Raw genomic sequence first — 16,582 nt, 5'->3', positions numbered from 1 at the left:
ATTATACATGTAAACTTTTATCTTTACTGTCGACAATAATTTTAAGACATGATGAAATTGTAAATAAAAAACACTCGTCTTTTTACCACTTGAGTTTATTTTATTATCTTGGTTTACATTTAGACCTGAAAATGGAAGCATAGCTTCCGAAACAAGTTGTCATAATAAAATATGTTCAAGTGATGAAAAAAACCAGTGTGTTAATTTTACAATTACTTCTGAAGTGTATTATTCCTTAGCTTAACAGCAATATTTCATCATTTACCACAAGTATTCACGTATGTGATTTCCTTTATAGATACTTATCACATAGCCGAAGATGAATTGGAGCTCGAATGCCGTATCCGAGGACAACCTCGTCCCACTATCACTTGGGTGAAAGATGGAAAGATCCTCGCGACGGACAGCCGCTACCAAATGCATTACCTAGCAGATGGCGTCTGTCGCCTCATCATCTCTCGACCGAACCCTTCCGACAGCGGGAGGTACACGTGCAGAGCCTCCAACCCCCTATGGAGTGATGAAATCAACCATCAAGTTCAATTTTCTGGTAATTAAAAGTTTTTTCTTTTTTTTTAACCCTAATTCGCACCAACGGACCATAGGGCACTGCATTATTATACTGAGCGTTGATCGCATGAAGACAAGGCGATTAACCCTGCTCCTTAAAATGAAAACAATAATACCACTTAATGAGTTTTTTTTTATTACACACCACTAGTTTTGAAAACTATACTTGTTTTCATCGACAGATGAACAGTAAAACAACAATATATATTTTTTAATTCACTTAATATTTGTATCTTATATGTATTGTATCTTATTTATTGTATCTTATATTGTACTTGTACAGGAGAAAGTGACCAACTAACAAAACGTAAAATGCACAGGAGGGCCATTTAAGTCACTTTTGCTTGGCAAGAAAATAAACATCAATGCAGTTAGTCCTTTTTAACAAGTCAATATATTAAACTTCCAAGTTTAAAATCTTTTGGGATTTTTTTCAGTGCAATATTAAGCTAGTAAGATATCAAACAGTCAATGATCATGTTTTTGTAAAAAAATGCACTTGGTCACTTTCTCCTGTAGGACTACGATATGTATGTATATATTTATATATATATATATATATATATATATATATATATATATATATATATATATATATATATATATATATATATATATATATATATATATATATATATATATATATATATATATATATATATATATATATATGTATATATATGTAATAAAGTGTGTAAAATTTTGTAAAATGTGCCCTCGGCTTGGGAAACCTCAGTGAGGGCACAACACCGTAATCTGTAATGTGTAATTATGTATATGACGATATACGTAATGACAAATTACTTATTTTAATATAATTCTCTCAAATGAAGAGATTAAGCTGTAGTGCTTGGAGAGGTACGTACACTTATTATGAATTGTTTATGTTTGTCGGTGGTACAATCTATTTTTATTATATATATTTTTATTGGTATAACATGTTCCCTCTCCTTATCATACATTGTTCACTTTGTGTAATACCACTTTTATAAACACTTATTCGTGACTACCGGTTTCGGAAAATCATTCCATCATCAGATCATTGAAATAAAATTATCACGATTTGACATAAAATGTATAAAAATATTTTTTTTGGAAAAGAAAGACTACAAATGAATAACGGTAATATTTTTAAATTTAGTTAGTAATTTATTATGGGTGAGTCTTTAGTGATTGCTTTATTTTTAATTTTTCTAGATTATCTAAACAAAGACCAGTTGTATTTACGTGTAAAATTTCTATATCCGTTGATTTTTTTAAATTATGGTCTTCAGATATAAGATGATTAGCAAATTCCGGAAAAGTATTATTATTAAGGCACTTTAGCTGTTCTTGCAACTCTGATATGAATTTCAGCGATGTTTTTCCGGTGTAAAATGCAACTGACTAGCCTTTTCCCAAAGTGTGTAATGCTGAGTCAATAAATAAATTTGTCTTGTTTTAGGTCGAGATATGCACGCGGGCAGCTCCCCGTTGCGGTTCGAGACGGTGCGCAGCGCCCGCAGCGGGCACGAGGCGCGCCGGCCGTACTTCTCGCGCGTGCTGGCCGACCACGCCGTGCCCGCGGGCGGCACCATCGCGCTGCAGGTGGAGGTGGGCGGCGGCGCGGCCGAGGTGGAGTGGCGTCGCGGCGGCGCGCCGCTGCCGCCGGGCCGCGCGCGCGCCTTCCGCGATCGGAACGTGCACACGCTGGCCGTGGAGGACGCGCGGGCCGAGGAGTCGGGCGTGTACACGTGCACGGCGCGCAACGCGCACGGCGTGGTGGCCACGGTGGCCACGGTCAGCGTGCTGGCGCCGGGCGCGCTGCGCGGGGGCAAGCCCGCCGAGCTCGTGGCGCGCCCGGAGCCCGACCTCAGCGTCTGCGAGGGAGAGGACTTCACCGTGTCGCTGCGGGCGCAAGGAGACCCCAAACCCAAAGGTCTTTATTGCGATACAAATTACATCATTTCTTTTTCTAACCCCTATCCGCATCCAATGTGTAACAGCAGTCATGTCTAATGCCCTAGAAGGGCTCTGCAAGCCAGACAAGCTACTGTTAGGGCCGAATTTACCGTCCGGCAGTCCGGTGAGCATTTGAAAACATATGATTAGCTTGTGCACTTGTCCGTCTTTCTCCAAATCGGTGCGCACGATCGATACACGATCACGGTGCGCTTAAACTCGATCACGCTAAACTGTCGTAGTCGGTTTTATTTGAAAAAAAAAACGGACTGCCGGACAGTAAAATTCCGTGAGGTGAACAAGCGCCCTATGGGCGCTTGTCCACTACCCAGAATTTTACCGTCCGGCAGTCCGGTTTTGAAAAATGAAAGCGACTGCGACAGTTTAGTGTGATCAAATGATTGATTGATGCGTGATTAAATTCAAAGTAATATAAAATGAATTCCGTTAAAATTAACGGAGTTGTACGGAATGCTTATTTGTTAAACTCGGTATTAGTCACTTATTCGAATTGAAATGTGTTCTTTCAAAAGTTTACTAATAAGATGTGTTTACAGTAATCTGGATGAAAGGACTGCGCGACTTGACGACCAGCTGGCGCTCGCTGAAGGAGGTTTCCGACGATTACTACAGGTTCACACTCAAGCGATCACAAATGTCTGATGCTGGGACGTACTGCATCATGGCTAAAAACTGCTACGGCTGCGATAGAGCCTTCGTTACCGTATTTGTAAGTATACTGTAACCATAAAAACTTAGACTTTTAGAAGTGAAAGGTCTTATTGATAAGAAAAGAATGAGGAATGTTTTTTGAAATAGAAACATAGGAAGATCGAGGGAAACTTAGAATTCTTGATTATTTCAAATGCTAGAAAGTGGTCAGGTCGTCGGAATAATCGGCGAGTATGTATGAGGAGATGTATGAATGTGGACGAGACGACAAAGATAGACTGGTGAGGCATTCTATTCTCTCTACCTACCTCTGCGGGGAAGCATCAAGAATATTTATTCATTGACAAATGTTATCTAATGGCTTGGTGAGTTTTCGGTTAACAATAAATGTATTAGCTATGTAAAACATAAGCGGTAATAATGAAACTTATTTCAGTAAAACAATATGGAATTAAAAATAAATAAAACAATTTCACAATGCCTGCTGGGGATATTTGGCAACCATTGATTTTCACCCGCATATTAATTTAACATACAGGTTAAATTCGTCAACGCACCACAAGTGCATACACATGTGTGTACATACATATATGTAATATAAATACGTGGCAGTTACAATAGGTTCCCAAAGGTTAAGCAATCGCAGATCTGGCCATCGATCGATTTATTGATGAGTATGTAGACCACACTGACTGCGGGTACATCTACATATTGTATTGTATAATACTTGCGAGTAAAATAACAGCGCAAGTACGAAGAACGAGGTTAGCTTTGTATCATTTACATATTTATATTTTAAAACGTACAAATTTATGTATTTTTTTATTATTTACATATCGCTCTTTGTTATTTATTCTTAACTGACAATATGCCAACGTATTTGTTTATATTTATTGAGACTAACCGTTACGGGAATTAAAATGTTGTCATTTTTGTTGTCAAATAGGTACGACAACGATTGGATGCTGAATTTTCAATGAATTCCGGCCAACTAGACCAGAGCTACTCCGACGTCTCGTATCTTCGAGGTAAGTCATCAACGATAGCTATTGTCCCTCCTTCTTCACTAGTTGTGATCACGTGCATTCATTTGTGTTACATACAATATGAATTTATGAATGGTTTAAATAATTATATAGTATTAAGACATTTTAACATAATGTGACAAGATCAAAATGGAAATCAAAAGTAGTTTCTACCATCGAAATGATTTATCAAGTTTAATATTATTTTGTCATCGTGATTATAGTTTATTTTTTATTAAAATAATCCCATATTTTCAAAAAATCTTATTCACAGTTGTAGGTAAAGTACATTTGTTTTTTTTTAAGCTTTAATATTTGATATTTTAAGTCAACTCGTTTATTTATTTATAAATTATCATTAAAATTTCATTACAAAAATTTATTTCAAAAAGCGTACTTTTTCTTAACACAAGCATTATATTTTTTAGAGAAATAATTCGTTATTGTTATATTGTATCATTATATATACCACTCACCGAGATTTCAGTCTACAGTCCTAGATGTGCCCACCTCTTCATCAGGACATTTACTACACCATCATGCAAGCAACACTATCCACCTCTACCATAGAACTATTCACACACTTACACCAACACAAAATATTCAACACATGCTTTGATGACACACATGCACTTAGGGTGTTCATCAAAGATAAAGAAGAATATGGAAGTCTGGGCATTTACGGGGCTAACGACCGTCATAGGCCGGTGTAAGATCACTTTACACACGTGTGATATTCACCAATTCTACCCATTATTGACAACCACACTACTCAAATTCTTGGAAGTATATTCTTTTTCATCATTAATGAGATGTCAAAAATTAACTCCTGTAATTGGAGATAATCCAGATTTTGTGAACAAGTATTTGAACACACTCAATATGTTGTGAAAAATACATCATGAACACTCAGATCAGTTGAAAATAAATATTTCTTAAATTAACTTAATTAGCGGGAATCGATCCCACGACGCCAGTTTCTCAGTCGAGCGTCTACCCAACTACGCCACGGAGTTTGTCAATATATATTATTAATACATGTCGTCATTTAATTACAATGATAATATAATAATTATAAAAATATGATAATATTATTATAATAATATGATAATACTCCTATAATTGGAGATAATCCAGATTTGTGAACAATTATTTGGACACACTCAAAATATTGTAAAAAATGATAATATTTTAGCCAAATTCTAACGAAGTAATTCTCTATCCATCGACAAAGCACTATCCATTTTCTTAAATCGATTAATTACACGACAATTATCGTCTGTCTTTCTATACACGACGAGTGTTTCCGTCAGATAATGCTGCTCACCGCCCACAGTCGCAGGTCGCTCGAATTCCCGGACCTTCTAATAATAAGTCTACTAAGTCGAGGAAACGACCGTGAGAATCCACCAGTCCGCGTATTTCAGTTGCGAAAACCCCATAGACATGTCTTACAAGTGAAAAGCGATAAATTACCAGTGGGAAACATGGCGGGAGTCGGAGGCGAGGAGTCGGATTTCGACCTGTCCCTCTCAAAGTTCAGAAGGTCCTGGACTCTAAGAGAGAATTTGGTCTCCGACTTCTTTAGTTACCTCACCGCGGACCAAGGTATAATATAACTTTTGGCACCTAATGGCCTTAAACTTTAGGTGCATTTTATATGCACTTTCATTCCTAATTTACACTCATTATGTAAAACGTTTATTTGAATTCATAGCCAGTGTTTTTTCATTAAATTGTCACCCATCACTTCGTGAAATATTCTGATATATTTTATTTGGAGAAATAAAATAACTTCGTGTGTAGAAAGGTGTGTTGAGATGGTTTGGACATGTGGAACGTATGAGTGAGGAAAGAACGGTTAAACAAATTTATGAGGCGAATGTAGTTGGAAAAAGAAACAGAGGAAGACCGAGGAAAACCTGGCACAATAAGGTATGTCAAATACTTGAAAGCGGCCGGGTCATGAGTCGTAATAATCGTCGGGTATGTATGAGGAGATGCATGAATGTAGAAGAGGCGAAGAATGTTTGCAAAGACAGAGTGTTGTGGCGTTCGATTCTCTCTGCCTACCCCTGCGGGGAAGTGGCGTGATGGTTAGTTGGTTAGTTAGTTAAATAACTTTAAATAAGTTTTTTAACAAAGTTATTTTATTTCTCAAAATAATATATTTCATTGATCCACAAATGCTTTATATATTCTATAATATTTAGTATCTTGAAGCGAATTTTCGAGTAGATGTTACGACAGACGCCGTGGCGTAGTTTGACGCTCGACTTCAAAACTGGCGTCTCGGGTTCGATTCCCGCCAATTGAAAAATAAATTCGAGAAATATTTATTTTCAATTGGTCTCGGTGTCTGTGATGTATTTTTCACATTTACCTTCCCTATCCTTACTATCCTACCTGCAGACAAGGTTCTAAGAATAGAGGCTTTATGGATTATTCCTTTACAAAAAATCGTTAAACCATTGATATAACACCTTATAGGCAAGAGATAAGCTGTGTCTCATAAGCCACAGCTCGATCGTTACTCGGCGGTTTGGAGATAAAAAAAAAAGAAAAATATGACCGAGAATGCACTCTTCTACCAAAATACCTTTACTTTTCACGAGCATTTACATCATTTTACTGTTGTCCGAGTTTCTTTGTAAATTTAGACCAACGTGTTATTTTCGGTGTAACACACTACACCAACAATATCGCATTCTTCGCTGTGTACGAGTGCACACAAACGGTTTTATTTTGGAAATGAGAAAAATCATTCGTATAATTAATTACGCATACCTTCTCCAAGATTATTCGATCCTGCATACTTATCTTCGCATACCTTCTCATCTTACAAAATTTATATTTGTAATTCTGTCTGAATCAAGTTCAATAACTTCAAGAGTTTAAAAATACTCTCCTTATCATTCATTGTTCACTTTTCTCCGCCTCCGTGGTGTAATGGTCAGCGTGTTTAGCTACCGTGCTGTAGGTCCCGGGTTCGATTCCCAGGAGGGGGGGGGGGGTGAAAATGAATATTACTTATTTTACACTGTAATATTTATTTAATATTACCCTGGACTGGTTCCTGAAGCGCAAGGGTGATCACCTTGGCTTCATGTAAGTAATGATCAAGATAACACTGCATCCATTTGATGCAGTGCCCTATGCACCATTGGGTGCGGATAAGGGTTATAAGTTCACTTTCTGTAATACCACTTTAAATGTGGTATAAAATTCTCGGTTTTCGGAATAATCATTCCATCATCAGGTCAAATGTAGATTAAAATGAAATTCTCATGGTTTGACATTTATTTTGTATTACACAAAGTGAACAATGAATGATAGAATGGTGTTATATTACCATACTACAAAGTTAACAATGCTTTTCACATACAAACTATATATTTAATACTTTTGTTTTGTCAAAATGATATTTGTTCATTTAGGAAATAATTACTTAGTAATACAGTAAACATCGTTTTGAAACGTGTTAAAAATCACTTTTTGTGAATTGATAAAAAAAAATTCCGTTGTTATAGTAGTTTTTTTTGTTGCGAAATTACACTTTGAACTTTTGAACTGCAATGGATATAAAAAAATAATTTCACTTAATAATATAGTTTTTTTCCAAATCGAAAACGTTGTTACGTCCCTAATATTTTTTTTTAAGTATGGAATTTCTTTTAAAAACCGTTTATTAATAAAAAAAACTAAACGCATTTTATATTTTATATTGATTGGAAAAATTAGAAAAATGTTTCGCTTAGCAAGTATTCCACATGAGTGAGATTTTGGAACAAATTATTCTACAACATTTTCAGTGTGTCCAATTACTTGTTCACAAAATCTGGATTATCTCCAATTACTGGAGTTATTTTCATATTACTTTTTGACATCTCATCAAAGATGAAGAAGAATATGCAAGTCTGGATAAAAAGAATATAAATATGAAGTCAATAAAAAGCTTCTTTTCATCTCACCAATAGATGTCTGTAGTGAAATTATAGTGATTCAAGAATAATGTTTCAATATATATATATATATATATATATATATATATATATATATATATATATATATATATATATATATATATATATATATATATTTATATATATAAATATATATATATATATATATATATATATATATATATATATGTGTGTAATAAAATACTTAGGTACCTACCTATACATTTTATTAAGTATTTACAAATAGTACCTACATAAAACAGTTCTACCACCAGATGTCGCATGCGTCGCACAGAATAAAACAAAAGACATCCGATAGAAAAAATATAATATTGTCAGAATCAGATAGATAGATAGAAAAATATTATAAAGATAAATTAAGAATAAATTTTAATTATATATATATATATATATATATATATATATATATATATATATATATATATATATATAAATATATATATATATATATATATATATATATATATATATATATATATATATATATATATATATATATATATATATATACATATATATATATATATATATATATATATATATATATATATATATATATATATATATATATATATATATATATATATAGAACTTCCATGAATTTGAGTAGTGTGGTTGTCAATAATGGGTAGAATTGGTAAATGTTACACGTGTGTAAAGTGATCACTTAAACCAGCCTATGACGGTCGTCAGCCCCGTAAATGCCCAGACTTCCATATTCGTCTTCATCTTTGATGAGATGTCAAAAAATAATACAAATTATTCTCTTAATGAGAAGTTGCACTGTACGATTTTTCCCTCCTAATTTTTATTGCAGATATACCCACAAATATATTTACTCTCGTAGAATTAAAAAGCCTTTAGCGATGCGTTTATCATAGAAATTTCATCCATTCAAAGAAGTGTGCAAATTTTTCCTCGTAATGAAAGCAGGTGCGTTTATAATTAATTAGATTATATTCAACGCTGTTTATTTCGGTACAAATGTTTGATGTTCGTTTTGATGTCTTCATTCTCGACTATTCTTAGCGTGCTATTTATTCGTAGGTGACGTGACGAATACACTGTAGCTTTAATTACACATCAAATTAGTTATACAATCAATTTGTTCGTCACTTTTTCAACCGTTTTGAACGTCGAAATTATACTGCAACATTTTATGTGTGTTCAAATACTTGTTCACAAATCTGGATTAAGTTATTTTTCATTTGAAAAATAACTCCTGTAATTGGAGATTTTTTGTAAATAAATTAACTGGTCAAATTATAAGCTAAAATTTAAAATAAATAAAATGATATTTTCTGGCGTTTCTCATGTGTGTGATTATAATCCAGGATTCGGATCTCACATACATATAAGAGTTTCTGCTTAGTAAAAAAGGTTTTCTTCATCTCACCAATATACTCGTATGTCTCTAGTGAAGTTCTAGTGATTCAAGAACAGTGTTTCTAAATTGCTTCATATATATATATATAGAACTTCCAAGAATTCGAGAAGTGGGGTTGTCAATAATTGGTAGAATCGGTAAATGTTACACATGTGTAAAGTGATTACTTAAACCAGCCTATGACGGTCGTCAACCCCGTAAATGCCCAGACTTCCATATTCTTCTTCATCTTTGATGAGATATCCAAAAATAATATAAAAATTATACTGGTGTCCGACATTTCTGAAGAGTATTTATATTTTACTTTTTCCGGTGCTTTGGATCACTCTGGAGTTTCCTTGTCCTATGCTGTTCAGAACAACTCCCTTATCTTCTTAATCTGGTTTACTCTCTTATATTTCTCTTATATTATCTTTATATTTCTCTGGTTTACTCTCTGGTTTAATTTCTGGTTTACTCTCTTATATTATCTTTATATTTCTCAGCCAGGACATCTGCTTTCTTCCAACTACTCAACTTCCTTTAACTTTCCTATTTATGATTATGGAGGAAAGCAAATTACTCACCTCTCAGTACGTATCCCAGTTGGGAAACAATGCACTTATTTACATTCATTAACAGTACACGGTCTACTCCAGCTTTGTGATCAACTTTTGAGTTTGCGACTATCTAACCAAGATATTTTGGAACATGCGTCTGTGCAACCACGTATCGAAGGCTTCTAATTTGTTTGTTTATTATTGTACTTACATTTAGAGTCCACGTCGTACAACAGTACTTACCACAGGTATAATTTGATCATTCTGTCTACGATTTTAATTTAGGTCACCCGACAGAACAATGTTTTTATCTTAGTGAATTTTGTGATTTTTAAAAAATAAAATGACTCATGTTTTCTCCAGTTATCAAAATATTTTAAGGCTTGCATTATTTAATACATTGATCAAATCACATAGTAGACTCAGTCTAATGGGGTATTTAGGTATAAAGAAAAATTCCACACATTTTGTATTTTGTTGAATGTTACACAAGAGTTCAAAGCTACCCACATGCACTTATGAAACGTTAAATTAGGGCGTTTGAAGCCCCCGCTAGTAGGTATATGTAATCCTCAAACGAAGCGCGTTGCTCGGCGTTGTTGCAAGTTACAATAATACATATTTATAATTAGCACACGGGTTTGTACGCACGGAAGTTGCGTGCGCGTAATACCTACCTACAAACCTTTAAACTTGAAACCGGTAGGTTGAATTATATGAATTAAAAAAAGTGGTGAAAACAAAGTCTATTAATTTTATAAAGAAACTAATTTGTGTTTATCGGCCCCACATGTATTGCGTTGATCGTTGCAGATGTGCCACAAGCCGTGCCCGGTGAGCCGGAGGTGTCCGAGCTCGGCGCGGACTGGGTGTCCCTGCGCTGGGCGCGCCCGCCGCGGGGCAACTCGGCCCCCGTGCTGGCCTACCGCGTGGAAGCCTGGCTGCAGAGCCCCGAGGGGGGCGCGCGCTGGGCGCAGCTGGGCCTGACGCCCGTCAACGGCTTCGACGCCTTCCGCTTCGGGCCCGGCTCCTACCTCTTCAGGGTGACCCCCAGGAACCGCTACGGCTGGGGCCCGTCCTCGCAGACCAGCACGCCCGTGCAGGTCGGGGGGAAGCCGACCCTGCCGGAGTTCACCACCCCGCTTCAAGGACAGGTATAGTACGGCTGTCCAAAATCAAAACACACGAAGGACACGAGTCAAATTGTACAGGAGAGCCAAAAAACATATTTACACCACGATATGGATGTCTACTTACAATGTGGAGAGAAATACCTGTAAGAGGGGTGAAGGGAGGAAAAGGAGAAAGGGAAAGATCACCACGATTTGGATGTCGACTTACAATGTAAGCGATCTCAGTACTGACATTTTCAAGTAGAACATATCACAATTCCCATATTCGTCTTTGGCCAATTTTGATGAACGATAAATATAGGAACTTTGTTGAGATTTTCTCGAATGTTTTTCGCATATACTTTGTGGCTCATTTTATAAACTTTATAAAATGAAATAACTTTGTTTTAACCCCTTTTATTTTAATTACACTTTAACCTACCGGTTTCAACAAGAACCTTGTCATCATCGGGGTTTATTAAATTCTAAAACATTAAACATTAAAATATTCTTAATTTCAAGAAATAATGAAAAAAAATAATTTAACACGTATATAAAAGCTTCAACTATTTAAAAGATAAACTACTCATAACAATCCGATGTCAGACTTTCAAAATCAGACATATTAAAAAACAAACCACTATTTTTGGTTAAATCCCGTTAAATAAAATAAAACATCCAGTTCCCAAAATTCATTTTCTGTAATTTTTTATTGTAATGATTTATCTCCTTAAAAAGGAACATATTATTTTTAAAATATCTATATTAATTTAAAAACAAGACCGTTCATTTTTGTTATGCATACAGAAACCAACATTGTGGCTTAGAGAAATCCATCTTGCTAACGACGCTTATGTTTCGGATTCTCGATCTTTCGCTCTGACAAATGAATTTTGATATCAGCCGCTTCACTGCCATAAGCGCGTTTACGCGATCTCCGATGATGTGCTCGCCAGGCCGACCGTACAAATTTCGCGTGTAAACGCGCTTTTCTTTGTGGTTATTTAGTCCTACGTCAAGCACTAATTTTAATGAACTTAAATATGGAATACGCATGTACGTATGTGCATATTTAACAGCATAGAGTACATATCTGGTAAGTCTTCGTAAGGTCCTTTCGAATATGTAAACGAGTATGTACAAAAAATGTTTTAATGTTATGTTAACTGTTCCTAAAATTTTACGGCATACCTGCAATAACCATACTAGTACCTTATGTTACTTAAATGCCACCGTTATGATGTGCATAGATAACAGTGATAATACCCTCGTTTCAAAATAAAATTCACATTCAACGGAGGTTAGTGTCAAAATAAAATATGGAACAAAGGCAAAATAAAGGAATGGGTAAATGATCAAGAGTGAATTCTATAAAAATTACAAAATAGTTTATAGGTTAAAATAGATTTTAAAAAAAGGATGTAAAAAAACTCCACCGACAACACACACAAGGTGGCTCTGAAAAAAAATGTTCTTTTTAATAAATGTATACAATTTACATATAAAATAAATATGAAAAAATTAAAATATAATAATACGTTCTTGAGGGGCCTCAAGTATGTGAATAGTAGCAGTAGCCCATGAAAACATTTTTATTTAAATTTTTTGAATGTAGGTGAAAGCCTTGGCCGGCTCGCCGATCACGCTGACGTGCGTGGTATCCGGCAATCCGTCCCCCAGCGTGTGCTGGCAGCGCGACGGCGAGGAGCTGGACGGCGACGGGCCCGGCGCGCGCGGCCTCTGCAGCTTGACCATCGCTAGAGTCGGCCCGCAGCACGAGGGCCGCTACTGCTGCAGGGCCACCACGCCCGCCGGCAGCGCCACCACCTTCGCGAGGGTGGCCGTCGTCACGGACAGGAAGATCTGGGAGGCGGACGACAACTTCAAAAAGTAACTATTTTAAAACCATATCCGGTAGACCAGTGTTCCGCAAACTTTTTCTCTTAAAGGTACCTACACTTACCAAATCGAGAATTTTTAGAGGTGCACCAAAGAAAAGAACATATTTCATTTCTTTCTTCTTCTCCGTCTTATTCCGCATTACTGAGGGTTGTGACCGTTGTGGAAGCAATGAATCTTCTCCAGTTATCCCTTGACTGCGTTGCACGTAGCGTTCCAACCACCAAGGTGCCTGCTGCTGCCTTAACTTGATCGGTCCATAGTGTGGGAATCTTCTTCTCCTTCTCTTCCCCTCCAGGCTACCGAACACAACTAGTCGTTCCAGGCTATCCTCGTTGCCACGCGCAACGTGTCCAAAGAACTGGAGAATCCGTCGGGTACAGACATTGGCCAGAGTCAAGCATCCTGGCGAATGGACTCATTGTTCAAGTTTTAACTGCCATGGTCGTTATACGAGTAGAAAACAACACTATTTAAATAGTTGTATCGTTCTTGGTTCGTTGCCATTTCTCGACATAAGTCAGCTGTTTCTATAGGCGAGAAGAATTTTGAATAAATGCCAACTGTTAACCTATTTAAATTATTTTCATCGCGATCCTGAAAAAAACTATATTCATGACATAAACATGTTTTTATTTTGCTTGAACATTTAAACGAATTGATTTCCTTCACATTAATGGGATTTATTGCATTTTCTCCGCTTCAATTTTCATAAAAATCAAATCGTACTTATCTTAATGATTCATGGTCATTTAAGTTTGGTTTTCATATACAGTAGTGACTCGCTCATATTCAATGAGCAATGAACTGCTACTTGAAGTAACTGGAAATTTAATAATATTCATTTTTCATAATTCATAATTTCATAATTCCAAGCTTGCAAGTTGTGGGTACAAATTCTTTTTCTTATTCTTATTCTTACCCTCATCTTCACCCAATGCTGCATAGGGCACTGCATCAAATTGATGTAAAGTTAAGTTGATCATTTATTTTATGAAGGCAAGGTGAAGGCAGTCTTACGCTTTTGTGAAAAAAATATGTGCCTTTATTTATTTTAACCACCCTGGGAATCAACCCGGAGCCTTCAGCATGGTAGCCGAATGCAGTAACCACTACACTACATAGGCGGAAAAATGATCTTTGTTTTCTCTTGAATGATTTCCGCAGATACTTTGTCGCACATTTTATAATATCTTTATAAAATTAATCAACTTTGTTTTCCCTACTTTTTTATTATTAATACAATTCAATTTATTGGTCGAATTGTATTAATAAAAAAAATGGTGAAAACAAAGTAAGTTAATTTTATAAAGATCTTTGTTTTGTTTATCGTAATAAAATAAGTTCTTCTTTTTTGTGGTCAGCACATTTGGTTACCGTTCTGTAAGTCTCGGTTTCAATTCCCAGCATGTTTACGTACCAGGAGTACATAAGTAAAGTGCGTGTCGTATTTGAGGTACCTCGAGAGCGAGACCGTGGATCGAGCTCCCGCCTTCTCCATGCGCCTGAGGGACAGGCGGGTCCAAGTGACGTATCCTGTGCGGCTAACGTGCCGTGTGGAGGGCCGACCGACCCCCACCCTGCAGTGGACCAAGGACGGGGAGCTGCTGGAACAAGACGGTGAATATACTAATTGATCATTTCCCAAGAGGCATCTATTAGTAAGATGAAGAAGCTTTTTCATCTCAAGAGACATCTATTGGCAAGATGAAGAAGCTTTTTCATCTCAAGAGACATCTATTGGTACGATGAAGAAGCTTTTCATCTCACCAATAGATGTCTCTAGTGAAAATTCTAGTGATTCTTGTACAATATTTCGAAATTGAATCATAAATATATATATATATAGAACTCCCAAGAATTTGAAAAGTGTGGTAGGGGTCGAATTGGTGAATGTTACATGTGTGTAAAGTTAACACTCAACTAGCCTATGGTAGGTCGTAAGTCCTGTAATTGCACATACTTCCATATTCTTGTCATAAATGTATTCATTAAGAATTAACAGATTCATTAGGATGTACTTCTTTTCAGACGGGCATTCGTTCTACAGCTCGGACCGATTCCACACTCTGGAGATAAGCAGCGCTCGGCTGGAGGACGGCGGGCAGTACGCGGCGCACGCGTCCAACGCGCTGGGCTCGGTGCGCTGCGCGGCCGCGCTCACCGTGGACAAGGGGCTGCGCGCCTACCTGGCGCCCGACTTCGCGCTGGCGCCCGACCCGCTGTACCGCGTGCCCGAGGGCGGCGAACTGCGCGTGCGCGCCTGCGTGGAGGCCTACCCGAGCGTCGGCGTCGCCTGGCACCGCGACGGCGTGAGGCTGCGCCCGAGCAGGTTATTTTGCCATTTTACTTTCTTACCTATTTTTTTATATTTTTTTTAATATATATTTTTTTTAAATATTACAGAACAGTTAAAAAAATGCATTTACAATAATGAGTAACAAAAAACAGGTATTTGTAAAATTCCATTTACAAAAAAAATCACATGTCATTTAATATAAATACCTGGAAGAGGGGCGGGAGGGAGGAAAAGGGGAAAAGGGAAAGATCAAAGCTCAAGTCCAAGACAAATTATTTGAAAATTGGGACACACCACGATATAAATATCGGCTTACTATGTACGCGGTCTCAGTGCTGATAATGTCGAGTAGAACATCAAAATTCCCATATTCATCGTTGACTATTTTTGAACACGTTAACCTTATGTCTTAACCTGGGTGTAACAGACTTCAATATTAAGGTAGAGGAACAATTGAGATGGTATGGGCACATAGAAAACCTGATCATATTGAAAATCAGGTGATCGCCATGGATCTTTTCTCGATAGACATCGAGAGGAAAATCAAAAAATTCATGGATGGCGCAGAAAGACAACATGATTCGAAGGCATGAAGTTGTATACGATAGAAGGACCTACACCTGAGGACGGGGAGAGCTGACTCTAACAGTCTATCAAGGCGATAAGTTGGGATGGAGCCAGGAAGAAGAAGACTCGTGTCTTAATCTGTATTTTTACATTTCACCTTCATATGTTTCATCTATTCTTATTATTTCTCATATATTATCTTATCATTTCGCCAATTTTTTAAAAAAAAAGACAATTCAAATGAAGACTCTAAGGAGCATATCTGGCATGAGTCTACGAGACAGAATAAGGAACACCGGGATAAGAGAAATATGCGAGATCAAAGACGTCGTTAGGTGTGGAAGGCAACAAAGAAGACAATGGCAACATATGCTCATATGAGGAGAACGGAAATTACTCAGTTAGTACCTACCCACTCATGACTGAGTAACGAGTCACCCAATACATTGTAAACTCAGATTAGTGTAGACTCTGGGATCTTCTATAAAATGAATTCTCTCGATGATTGCAGAAAATCAGCAGATGTGATATTCTATTAAAGATTGTTAAACTCATACTGATTCGCGGGAATCGCTGGAACGTTTTAGA

At 36.6% G+C, this 16,582-nt stretch overlaps 1 protein-coding gene and 1 long non-coding RNA gene across 4 annotated transcripts in view; one reads left to right on the top strand and one right to left on the bottom strand.

The window, feature by feature from the left end:
- The window catches only part of LOC148311314 (uncharacterized), a 124,454-nt gene that overhangs the window by 68,284 nt on the left and 39,588 nt on the right, over positions 1–16,582 (top strand). For all 3 annotated transcript variants that reach the window (XM_088256876.1, XM_088256874.1, XM_088256875.1), the window contains exons 8-15: positions 299–550; positions 2,015–2,488; positions 3,069–3,241; positions 4,130–4,211; positions 10,931–11,271; positions 12,845–13,119; positions 14,585–14,748; positions 15,160–15,460. In XM_088256876.1, coding sequence (XP_088113002.1) covers positions 299–550; positions 2,015–2,488; positions 3,069–3,241; positions 4,130–4,211; positions 10,931–11,271; positions 12,845–13,119; positions 14,585–14,748; positions 15,160–15,460 — 2,062 coding nt within the window. The remainder of the gene's footprint in view (positions 1–298; positions 551–2,014; positions 2,489–3,068; positions 3,242–4,129; positions 4,212–10,930; positions 11,272–12,844; positions 13,120–14,584; positions 14,749–15,159; positions 15,461–16,582) is intronic.
- LOC148311315 (uncharacterized) lies at positions 12,596–13,542 on the bottom strand. The gene is made up of 2 exons (XR_015837285.1): positions 13,193–13,542; positions 12,596–13,092 (listed from the first exon to the last, which is right to left on the bottom strand). It is a non-coding gene; the product is annotated as an uncharacterized LOC148311315 (long non-coding RNA).

The sequence above is a fragment of the Brachycentrus maculatus genome, unplaced genomic scaffold (genome assembly GCF_059751285.1).
Source record: "Brachycentrus maculatus isolate JH-2025_06_01 unplaced genomic scaffold, ASM5975128v1 h1tg000068l, whole genome shotgun sequence".
Taxonomy (NCBI): domain Eukaryota; kingdom Metazoa; phylum Arthropoda; class Insecta; order Trichoptera; family Brachycentridae; genus Brachycentrus; species Brachycentrus maculatus.
This window is presented reverse-complemented; position numbering and strand designations above follow the sequence as displayed.